The sequence below is a fragment of the Trichoplax adhaerens genome, genomic scaffold (genome assembly GCF_000150275.1).
Source record: "Trichoplax adhaerens TRIADscaffold_1 genomic scaffold, whole genome shotgun sequence".
Lineage (NCBI taxonomy): Eukaryota > Metazoa > Placozoa > Uniplacotomia > Trichoplacea > Trichoplacidae > Trichoplax > Trichoplax adhaerens.
In genome coordinates this window covers 8,228,213-8,241,125 of record NW_002060943.1, presented here as the reverse complement: position 1 = coordinate 8,241,125, position 12,913 = coordinate 8,228,213, and the positions used below count along the sequence as shown (strand labels likewise).

General features: G+C 33.0%; 1 protein-coding gene across 1 annotated transcript; it reads right to left on the bottom strand.

The window, feature by feature from the left end:
- Positions 1-710: 710 nt before the first annotated feature.
- Positions 711-12,125, bottom strand: TRIADDRAFT_52234 (uncharacterized protein; the record flags this gene model as incomplete). The annotated part of the gene is made up of 45 exons (XM_002108066.1): positions 711-884; positions 972-1,088; positions 1,204-1,245; positions 1,321-1,393; positions 1,664-1,767; positions 1,965-2,037; positions 2,113-2,222; positions 2,330-2,414; positions 2,552-2,656; positions 2,741-2,832; positions 2,939-3,020; positions 3,174-3,259; positions 3,378-3,536; positions 3,714-3,852; positions 3,930-3,980; positions 4,074-4,153; positions 4,267-4,295; positions 4,389-4,462; positions 4,568-4,663; positions 4,802-4,944; positions 5,094-5,237; positions 5,312-5,518; positions 5,692-5,786; positions 5,908-5,988; positions 6,066-6,195; positions 6,385-6,459; positions 6,589-6,666; positions 6,917-7,036; positions 7,131-7,269; positions 7,363-7,448; positions 7,570-7,689; positions 7,780-7,866; positions 8,026-8,089; positions 8,167-8,258; positions 8,366-8,426; positions 8,524-8,620; positions 8,771-8,871; positions 8,957-9,032; positions 9,100-9,199; positions 9,301-9,481; positions 9,652-9,764; positions 9,943-10,061; positions 10,314-10,399; positions 10,828-10,973; positions 12,123-12,125. The coding sequence occupies 45 exons, from the start codon at positions 12,123-12,125 to the stop codon at positions 711-713; spliced, it is 4,515 nt and encodes a 1,504-aa protein (XP_002108102.1).
- Between the last annotated feature and the right edge of the window lie 788 nt (positions 12,126-12,913).

The following is a 12,913-nucleotide window of genomic DNA, read 5'->3' as shown; positions in this document are numbered from 1 at the left end:
AATATTAGCAAAATTTAATGGTAAAAAGATCTTATTATCGATTTAGGGATTTGCTAATTATTGTAGAATAGTAATATGAACATTGCTAATACAGTCATAGGCTATCTTAAATCTATTTCATAAGAGTGCATTGCGTTGTATCCCAATATGAATCCCTGGATAACAAAAATTTTATTTGACCCTAAATAAGAATTATTTATTGTATAGTCGTTGTAACATTCAATCACCAAAAATGTTGACAAATCCCATGAAACCAAGCTTTACTTTTTAAAGAAAAGCCTTTCAGTAACTGGATGTATTCAAGCTCAGTCATCCGATAACAAATTAATCTAAGGGAATAGACAATCTCCAATAGGATTATTACATAAAAATTGACAATACAAATATGTCATGGACACATTGATAATAAGTTACTTCATATCAGTATGAAACAAAACTTTCACTGTGTCTGTAAGCATTCCTTATATCGCAAGTTATATTAATATTAATGATAGTCAATACTAGATACTAAGTAATAACCGACATGGGACTGATGATGCCACAATATATGTATAGTCATTCAATGATTATAATACGAAATCTACATTAAAAATCTTTCTTAAGAATGCAGGAGGTAGATTCTGCGATTATAGTTCATCTTTCCTTTTACCTAAAAGAAATGATTAGAAATGATAATAGTTAGACACTACGTCTTAATAATAAGAGTCTGGCTATATCGGATTTTTATCACTACTTTTATGGTCATCACCAGCACTCGAGCTTTTGCTTTCCGCGTTTTTGTACTCTTCTAAAACCGATTTTATCTCCTTATCGTAATCTTTCCATTCTTCGGCAATACGAATAGCTCGATCTAACTTCGGCTCTTTCGTCAGCGGATTATTACACTACAATCGATAATATACTTAAATTTTCTATCCATAATCGATTTAATGTACTGTATATACTCGTATATAACTGAATAATGTCATTACCATATCAATAGTCTTGGCAGTAGCTTTCGATCCATCGGAACACCACGTCTCGCACCATAGCCAGTCTTGCGGTAAAGACTTAATGGGTACTTGGTGAATCATATTATTTGGTAAGTCCTAATAGCATACCAACAACAACAATAAATTCATCAATATTGAAATTATATCTTTCGCATTTTATAGTATTAAAATCGAAAAGCAATCACAGTAAATACCATATCTGAGCGCGTACCTGATCTAAGTTTGCTAAGCTGTTAGGATCAGCACTCAAACCCTATCCACGGTAATAGAAAAACCGATTTAGTTTCATAATCATCATTTTCTTAGGCTATAAGAAGATAAACTCTACCTGATATTGGCCGCGGAGTCTGTCACCGGCAGCAAGTAATCGGAAACGTTTCAAGTCCACAACATATAAAGCACTATTCACGAATGTCAATTATAATATCAATTTTTAGCATTCCATTATTTTATAGCTTGCGAAAAATATCTATAGGTGCTTAACATAAAGCTAAACGGTTGTAAGGCAAATTTCACACTACGTGCCTAATGTGATATCTTCGACCAGCTAAATGTTGACGCCAGTATCCAGAATTCCAAAACCTTTATTACCAATTAAGCAATTAGAAATTTCATATACAAGAACTAGAATCTACAGCAATTAAACCACAAAGGGTAGATCCATTAATTACCTGAATCCATCCATTTCTTTGCGACTATCACAAAAGGGAGTATAAGCATATGGAGCGCCTTCTAAATCTAAATCCATTAACTCTTTCAAGTCTGTTCGAACGATCTATAACAAATAGAATGTCGATAGGCATAGATTTTTACAATGTTGCTAACACAGTAGATTATGTTAATTACAGCCACTCAAAAATAGCAATATCACTACTCATCATATTGACAGACTAAAATTCTTTCGATATCTTTTGGTAGTGTCTAGCTTACTATTCTTAGATTGCTACATACATACTAAAAGTTATTAACTACCTGATCTGCATCAACAAAGATAATTTTCTTTATACCAAGAGGGAAGAGTACATCCAAGAAAAGAATTTTGTATCTAAAATCAGGTATAATTTCTACAGGTTAAAAATCTTCACAAAGAATTTCATCCCAGTTAACGATAACAACCTACCCCCAAATCACACGTTGTTTTTCCGTCTGCTGACGAAGCCATCTGGGCCACTTGTATTGAACATATTCATAGCCAAAATTATAGTTCTTTGCCATAACAGGGATTGAATCCTTTGCAAGATAATAAAGCACGAGGAATGATGGAATAAGTTGAGAAATTAAGAAAATAAACGAATACTTCATAAGCTACAATACTAAGGATAAATTTTTAAACTAACCTTAAAATTGGGAGAAAGAAAGTTCTTAAGAAACCAAAATTTAACGGGATTCTTGGTATGCTTCAAGACGCTAAGCATCATTATCCTGTGAATGACCATGAAATATTATTTTCGCGCTAAGCCGTTATAGTATAGCGTAATAATTATTAAGCCGTACCAAATAATGATATTTATAATTTTACCTAACAAATTCAAAGCCATCTAATAAACTATGATAATCACCTAAGAAATCGTTCGTATAAATGGCCTGAAGCAACCGTAAATATGTTGATGGTTTCGTTAAATTCCGTCTCAATACCCTCTTGAGAAGTACCACTACCAACAAAGCTTGATTGTAGAGATAATAATGATTTTAATTCTACATATTATTACAAAGTACTAATTTGCCATAATAAACAAGTAACTACTCACTTCGATATCGAATCCCAAATTCCAGGCTGTTCCCTTCCTGCAGGTACATCCGACAGCAAACTCTCGCGTTCTTTTCCAGGCTTTTTTCCTACCTATACATACCGATTAGTATTATCACTCCATAAAAGTATTTATAAAGAGTCAATTCTTTATTCCACATTTTAGATTATCTAACTGATGAATAATAGGAGTAATTACCTTGACTTGTATAATTTTGCCTTTAAAGTTTTCGATAGAAATTGCGATAGAATCAGTAGACTTGCCGATTTCTCCATCATGACTTACGTAAATTAGTAAATAGTGTATAATTTTTAGCTATTGTTCACGTCGTATATTATTACCAGGGACTTCTAAGAGACTTCTAGGAGAGAATTCTAGAAGTCCCTGATTATTACTAATAAAATTATATTACATTAATATCAGTGGTTCTAACCTGTCAATTTTATATAAATTTTCAGATCTTCCAGGTCTTAGCTGTAACTTCCAAAGCCCTGGATTTGCTTTCATTTGGAAGTATCCCTATCAAATATACAGGTAAAGTCACAGGAAATAACAAAAAGTAATCTTAATAATAATTCTGTTAATATCATCTGAAGATGACGCAGCATTAATTTCCTAAAAATGACTAGAATATTACCAAATTTGCCATGACGATGGTATCCACCATAGCTGGATCGGTATCCGTGCCCATGACAAATTGAAGTCCACGGGGTGGTTCACTGGTAACGCTATCAAAGCAATGGCCTTCAAGTAGTATATACTCTAGAGCATACAATGCTTTAACACCCTGGTTGAGCTGTAAACACATAATCAAGCAACATTTGTAACCATAATATTTCTTCAGGCTTAAATAAAATTTTGCTTTCATCAGTCATAAAGTATAATAGAATTATGGTGATAAATTGCATAGTAAATTTTACTTTTTGATAAACTTATCATTTCATGAATGTTACCATATTGCAACTTCGCTCACCTGATCTAGGCGAATATTATCTAAATCATATACGGAAATCATTGATTCGACCATCCATGATTCAGGTGTCTTCATATTTAAGGTAAGTAGTAAGGATTCCGGAATTTTCGTAAATTGAGCTACCGGTTTGCTTATCAATCTTTAAACAGTGAAAAAAATAATTTTATTTACAGTATTGAAAGTAAAAGTAACTATAAAATATTTCTGACTTCATACCTTCCTTCTTTACTAAATTTGAGTTCTGGCTCTAATACGTAGCGGAAAAAACTAGTAAAAAATAATAATGATCAGCTTCATAATTCATCACAAACACGGTAACATCATAAAATCAAAAGAGCAATCTTGCTGCGCAACATTTACCTATTTAAGGGCATTTCTGATAGCATAGATGCTGGATTCATTAACACAGTAATATCCACTTTAGTTGCTTTTAGTAAATTCTATAATAAATACCAACAAAAAATGTTGACGTAAATATACTTAATGGCAAATCCGGTTATGTAAACCCCACAGATGATATACGGCATTATACGTATTATCAACAAGATTTTACCATTATTATTGGAGTCATAACTTGAGCATCTATATGTAATAAAATTTCCGTCATTTATTGACAAATTAAAAAAGATAAATATTCAAGGTTTTTTATTCAGTTGTATTCTCTTTTTACGATACCTTTCGATAGCGGATTTATAATCGCGACAATCTCATGACCTAGCTCAGACCCAGAGTTGCTAAACGTAACCGCGCTAAAAGATAATGACAATTGTATATTAATCAGAACCGTTTTTATGTATTTCGTTATGTAAATCCTTTGATGCGGGTTCTTATTTAATTTGGAGAATAACCCTAACCTGTGAGCATGTTTAAGAGAAGGCATCTGAGTTCGAACATAGTTCGAATTATCAGAAATAAGACCAGAAATAGCCATATTCATGTCAGAAACCATCCTAAATATAAAATGACTTTGATTAACTCAGTAGTTCACTTTTGTATATATCAATTCTAATAATACTATTTAAATTTTGAAAACTTTAAAGTATGAAGGCTTCGATCCCGATGTGCATTACATTTATTGCAAAACTCACCTTATGGAATCCAAGGTATCACCAGGCTGATATTTCGTTAGTAGTTTGGAAATTTTCTTCAGGTGATGTCTCCAATCCAATGTTTCAACTAGTCTAAAGTCACTCGCAACGAACGGATCGTCATCACTGACAGGACCATAAACCTAACGTAAACGATTATAGATAGTAAGAACGGCAAAGAAAGTACCAGTAGCTATTAATTTCTTATCAGTGGTCCGCCTAAAGCATCGGTATTGTTACAACTGTACTGCATAGATTAAAAAGATATGTTAATAGACATTAAATATTGCACCTTTCCATTAGCAATAATCGCATTTTGCCCAGCCTCGAGGTTAATAAAAGATTGACAAAACTCCAAACCTTTCTGTACTTTCCTATAAACGGACTTCTGAAATGCTTCTTCACTTAAGGCTGACTTTAAGTCATTTACATTTACCTGATTTAACCAAGTCAAAAAAAATTTTATTAACTGTAAATTAATAATCTTTCCAATTAAAAAAATTTACGAACATTTCGAATTTCATCTAAGCTCGATATAGAGTCAATCTGTTTCTCTACGAAGTGCGACAACAACGATTTAACTGAAGAAATCTCAGCGAAGTTGTCAACTTGTACTAAGGCCTCGTATAATTCAATTAAAGAATGCCTTTTTCCATCCAAAACGGAAGAGCTCTTAGTGTTGTGAATTACGCCAACTCTTGCTTTTTCGGAAGATGACTATGTAGAAATAAGAGGCAACTTAGGTACATTTTCTATAAAAATACTAAATCGATCAAATATTACGAAGGAAAGACATGGCTAAATAGCAATGCAGAAGTGATATCTCCAAAATTTGTATATAATATCAGAAATATAGTTTACTTTTATTCGAAACAGATCTATAGCCTTACCAGATACTGTAAAGCCTGCAGCAGTAGCTGCTTGCCGGATGAGGTAAATAAATCCACTACAACCCAAAAAGTTAATGGCCGAACCTTTAAAGAATCTTCATATAGATTCAAATAAAATTAAGATTCGTTACTCAAATTAAAATAGATAAATATAGAGCAATAAATCTTTTAAAATATACATCGGGCTAATGATAAAATTCTAAAATATTACCATACCTTTTGAAGAAATCACATAATTTACTGATTTGATAACGGAGGCAGCTGCTGAGGTGCCTTCAACTTCATCTGCTTTTGATTCTAATTATAATTCACCCATTAGAGAGGCTATTGCGTTGTTATATAGCTAATCTCCCGTTTTGATATTTTTAGCATACCTTCTGTGTAACGGCTCAATCCCTTTATATAATGTAAATTGTCTCTGAAAACTTGATAACTATATCTTGGTATAACATGTGGTTGTGACATAAGGTAATCATAAATATTTGTAGAATCTGAGATTTTTCCCTACAGATTGGATAAATTAAACAAGAAATTATTTAACCGTTACAAAGATTGCATAAAGAGTGGCTATATATGACTGCAGACACTACGTTATATTAACTATCACTTTATTTCATTTCAAATGTCAGAAAGTAGTCGACTATCCATCGACCATTTGTCGTATAAATATCAGAAATACTATAGTTCATTTACCGCTTGAACATATTCCTGTAATTTTGGCATCTGATTATGATACTCTCCAACGATACCCCCTTCTATGTCATGTAGCTATAAGTCAGGTTCAATTTTAGAATTAGTACAGAGCGTAAGATAGGAAACTAATAAATATGAAAACTAATGAGCTAATTTAATGCAGATTATAAATCCAAAGATAAAACGTTATAGTTTATCACATACATCTGTTAATTGTACACCGTTCACGATTACTTGTGGTAGTTTTCGTATTCCAATACTATCAAAAAAAGAACTGCTCTCCTACATAAAAGAAGCACAAATATACCATTTCAACTTACAATACTACACATCAAGGTACTGAAAAATATTTTTAACTTTTAGTAACTTCCGCTTTAATAAACTAAATAAACCTTGTTTCATTAGTTTTATTTCAGTAATATCTTTGCTAACTGGCTATCCATTTAATAGTAGACATAACTATCTAAAATCATGACCGATAAAGAAGGTTTATTTTTAACGCGAAAACAACAGCATACATTGATGCACTTACCAATCTTAAATTGTCATACGTTCCACCATTTTTTAAGACTTTATTTACTAAAGTGCCACCAAACCAACTTTTAAATTTCTCGACAACTTGCTTAGCTGACGGAATGCTATTTCCATACAGCTATCAATCAAATCGTAATTTGCTTAAAGAAACAATCTCACCAGTCGAAAAGAAGTAAATAATAATTTTAGAGTAAAATGTATCTTAAATATACCTGTGTGAGCCATCTTAGGGCTGCCTGAGCACCCTTAGATTCCTGAATATAAGAAAACGCTCGAACAATTCCTACTGAAGCATCGACAGTGCCGTCTACGTTTTTATTTTTATTAGCTGACACAAATAGAATACCCAGTCTAATAAAAAAACATTCACAAAACATGTACTGACGGAAATATAACTCTTCAATAATTTTTCTACGTAATATATTCATGAAACGCATTACTTACCGCATTGGTACGTAATTACGATGGAATAAATCCAGCATTTGTATGACTTCAACGCTTTGTGACTCAACTGGATCGATACAAAAGACCTTTATCAAAAAATCAGACACATAATACAGTTGTCATTGAATTTATAAAAATGACAGCCTCTTGATTTGCTTCTAATGATTTTTAGTATTACATTGCCAACACGTAAATACTAGTACTTACGACATGGTATAAATTCTTTCGGACATATCGCAGCATACCGGGAAAAGCGGGTCGTAGTAGTTCTTGAACGCTTGAAGGCCAACGAAAGTAATCTTGATCCGTTTCGATATTATTAATGTACTAATAATATCACAGTATTTTAAATATTTATATTGTGTATTTATTACCGAACCTTAAAATTTTAATGTAACGTCAGTTTACAGAACTCACAATAACTGAATTATCTCTCATATCAATAACGCGGGAACTAAAGGTCGATTTAGCAGCTAACTTAATAAAGTGCTGTTGATCTTCTTTCTATGGATGATACGCAAAATAAAAATCATTTACGACACGATACCTTATTTACTTAAAAGACTCAAAAATTGAAAAAGTTTGTAATTAAAATTTTTAATTAGCCACTGATAGCTTGAATTGAATGCCAAGATTTGCAAAATAGAGCAAGAGTTTGCGTACCGCGATTCCTAATTTTTGTAAATTGCTGACAACATTGGAGTCTTCTTCTATAATTTCTAAGAGACTGTAAAGAAACAATAGCTCGCTATATTCTTAAACGATTTAAAGAATCTACTAAGACATAGAACTTCCATTACGTACTCATATATGGTCATTTCTCCCAAAGCAAAAGGTACACCATTAAAATACATTGCAGATTGGCCAGCGTCTAGACCGAGTTCTGCAGAAAATATCTATAATGAACGTAGAGGTATAAATTAAGCAGCTACCTGTGAAAGCAATAGCTAAAAACAACAAGTAGGATAATATTGAAGATTTACGTTTAAGGCTATCAACGTACTTTTTGATTTGCCTTAATTTCTTTCCGAACTTCGTTACGTACTTGAAATTTGATAGTCGGTCTGATGATATAAGCAAATATAGGTGCCAGTTATAATAACAGTATCATGTACTTATCGAAAAAGCTCTTGTACTAAAGTACTGCTAATATTTAAGAACCTTGCAAATGTTGGCAAGTTTTGACTTATGTCACGAAGGGTTGTTAGAGCATCATTACCAGCTGACAAAACACGTTGAGCAGCTTGAAAACCTAGATCTAGTATTATCGTACAAAATAGATTCACTTTCCTTCACTTAAAACTTATCATAGTGCTCAAGATTTCATAATCTTATTTTATGGCAATGAGCGGCTTTAAGCAAGGGATAACATGTACTAGTACATTTCAATATCTTTTTACAGACTTACTCTGTAATTGCCAGACTTTTAAAGGGGCTACTTCATTTCGATCATCAAGTAGATGTTTCTTAAATTGCCCTAACTCTTTCAACTTTTGCGGGTATTTCTTCCTATATAATACATGATCATGCTCTAACCAATACTATTGGGGTATATACTGTATTTTAATTAAAATTCTAATAAGATTTTTATTACCTTAAGGTATGAAATAGAAAGCCATCTACTTCATCATCAGAGCTTTCTTGGGTCGATCCAAGGTTATCGACATTAGCTAGTATATTATTACAATATCAGTATAATATTAATAAAATCGATAAAAAAATACGATTCATTACTACCTTCATCTACTTTTGTATCATCCTCAGCCTTATACTCAGTACTCTTAATATCTAGTTCAACACCATAACCGGATAGTGATAATCTCTCTTGATCTTCATTCTAAATAATATCGTACAAGCGTGACTTTGACTATTAGTTGTTGTCAAGTCAATAGTAATCATAATATTTCTTAAATTAGCAAAGCGGTAATCAGTTCTTACCACAACAAAGTGTCTAAATACGTATTTGATTTGGCCATCCTTGGCTCTTTTGTAAAGAAACGAATGCAATTCCCTACAATGATTTTCGCCTAGTTGACCATACAGAATAGCGACAGGAAGGTCACTGGCTTGCGCCGAAGTTGGATAAATATGATCAAATGTATAGAGTTCCGGTTCCGAACTGCGATAATACTAATCGTTAGTCATAATTACAATACCATACGAATACATCCATATTAATATTGATTTCATTCTATAGTAAATTCTATTTTTAAAATAGTAAAGAGATTATATCAATTGCTTAAACCATAACAGAACTGGAAAGACCTAACATACAATTTATTAACTTACTGCAATCCTGACGATTTTAACTCTGCTTCCAACTCCTTCGTTGTACATATAAACTTTCCGTTTAATTGCGCAAAAGCAGCACATTTTGGTTTATCTTTGAAGTATCGACTTATCTAAATTATTTAGGATACGCTATCAATAAATTTTCAGCCAAAGCACTTAAACTTACGAACACGTCAATTGTAGTAACTACAAATCCTTCAATTGCTTGTTAACAATTATTGCGTTCCAAGTAACGCTATATTTTATAAGATTAATCACATTAAGATATAATAGTGCTGCAGCTCATACTTGCAAAAACATTTCAACACGAGGTGAATACGATCTCAATGATAAGGAAAGTTTCAAAACATCCAATGTCAAGGGTTGTAATAAATCTTGGCCTTTTTTCATGACAAAGTTGTACGTATCTGAAAGGGATGATATCAAATGATAAGTATGTTATTGTACCTTGCATGATATAGAAGATGAGAGCTATTTGTAGTAGGCATGCTATTTAATTATGGTGATGCCATCAATCTAATCGCAAAATAACTAACAAAATCATTTTATCACATATATCATCATAATTGCATAGCAGTGTTGGCAGTGTTTTATAGCAAATAAACAAATACAGAAAGATACTATATTGCGTCATTTATTAGTTCACAAGCTGATCTCACCTAAATCGGATGAATTATCTGGTAATTTATTGATGGAATTAACAAACGACCAGAATGTTTGACCACCTTGCTTGGACATAAATTCGCTACAATTTTATTGTGAGATTATATAAAAAGTTAACAATGGCAACTGATTAGGCATCCATGGTGAAAATGCGCTTCAGCAAGCAGCATGATTTTAAAAAATATTCCGGAAAGAAATTTTATATACTAATAGATAGAAAGTAGCTTTCACCATGTACAAGTACACTTTGTTGTAATTTATATAGCTGATGCTACTAAAGTTCTAGTAATGATATACTGTAAGCGTCAAGGATATGTAAATCTATTTCAAAATGTAACTACTGTACGCGTATAAGATTTACGTCAATAATCTTTTGAAATTCTATTTCATGATAGACCAATAAAATACGATACCATGACATACGTACGTCAAGCATATATATAATGTAATCGAGTAGAAATTTAGATGATAATGACAAGATACAGTATATGTAAAGATGTATTGCATTACCTGACTTCCAAGAGCAACGGCGTCGACGGCCATTTCGATACTAATGCTACATTAACTGACTTAACGTTATCGTCAAATGATGAAATGGGCAGGATCAATAATGAGCATAGTAAAAACGATAAGAATCGATCATAACCTTTTGAAGCCTAAAAAGGAAATTAAAACAGTAGTTTTTAAATTATTATTTATAACACAATTGTTGTAGAGGTAAATTAGATTAATCAAGATTTGGTACTACTGTATAGATAATCAAATTGGTCCTCGTATTACAAAAAGTATAATCAAGATCATCACAAGACATGAAAAATATGGGTGAAACGTAGCCGCAAGTTGATAAAAGAAGCGCAGGATCATACTTCTATGTAGCAATCTTATCTGATCTAGCAGACTATATAGACTTTGTACATCATCTACTTTATGAATTGTATGTACCGCGTTTCAATGCTTCAAATATTGCACGATGTTTACACATTCTGAGACAATATCGATTACATCTATATAACACTTGGGCTTTCACATCGATTCATTGCTACTTTATCAGAATAATATCTACACCGATAAGAATGAAGCCCGTATAGCAGTTCCTAAGATCGTCACTGTTAATGCGTATTTTCAATAATGTACAGTACTGTATATATTCGAGTCTACTGAAGAAAGAAAGGCAGAGCAGCCAGTAGAGTACGCGCATACTAAATTTTTTAAAATTTCGAACTATCAATAAGTATTGGAGATTTTCCCTCTCTCTGTACAAATTCATTCCGATGGAAATTTTATATCATTTTTTATATACAGTACAGTACAGTATATACGCATATATAACGTACTCATTATTGTCATTGAAATTGTTGTGCACCATCCACCAGTGTTTTGAGTGAGAATTATATTTGGTACATTGAATTAATGTAAACCTCATCTACAATACAGTAGTCTTTCTTGAATGCAAGCAACTTTTCCAACATGTTCTATCTAGGAAAGAGGAAAATTGAGCATACTTGGAGTAATTGCTGTCCTATAAAATGCATCCGCAATGTAGACTAGTGTAACCAGTGTGTTTCATGTACTTCAATGCTGACATTACCTCCAAGAAAGTTTTTCAATCATTCATTTCGAAACTAGCCGCTTTGATGACTAGCAATAACTGCTGTAGACTCTTATGCATATTCACAATTTAAAGTCATTTACATTGTTGCTATTCGATTGATGAAAATTTTTTCACTGGGGTTGAAAGGGAAACTCCTAAACTACCAGGTAGAATACTAGTTTAAAATTAGAAAAGTTCTCAAGACAACACTCACCATTTTTCTTTGACAAGGTGCCACGTTGTGATTCAAGTATGAAGGCACTACTTTAGCCAAGTCATTGGTCTGCTTTTATGTGAGAGTTTGGCTGGTTTGATCCAGCGCTGCACTAGTACATTTGACTGTACTGTAGTGTCGATATTGTGGAGATAGAGTACGGAAGTACAGTACGGAAGTACATTACTCAATAGTCAACTGTACAGTACTGTACCAAGGGACTACAGTAGAGCATTGATCCAACAGACCTTTAAAAGTGTACAGTACAGTACAGTACAGTACAGTGCTGTACTGTAGTCTACAGTATAAAATATTGTACACTGTACAGTATGATGCGACGTAAAGACTGCACACTGCACAGGACACCGGTAGAAAGTGTAGTGATGCGTTTCTAAATGACCAGCAAACTGATTATTTGTGTATTGATTTTGACCACTAAACGGCAGAGACTACACTTCTTAATTTCCTTTTCGTACTCCTGGGGAATCCAGTTCGTTTATGTTTTATGTAGTGTACAAAACTCTTGGCTCTTGTCTGCTCCATTAAAAGGAATTACCTCTACCACGATGATCTTAGCAAGGACTATTTGATAGTGACACTCTAGCACACTTGAACCATAGTAGTCCCTTGACCCCCCTCTTTGACTTGAATGGTGAGTCTGCGCTAGCTAAATCGGGAGCGTCAGTCAGTCCGTCACGCTTGCCTCCTCTGTAAACTGTCTCACTATGCGCTACAGTACTGTACTGTAGAGACTCTTTAAAGTCTCTCCAATTTAAGTGTCACCCTAGTCC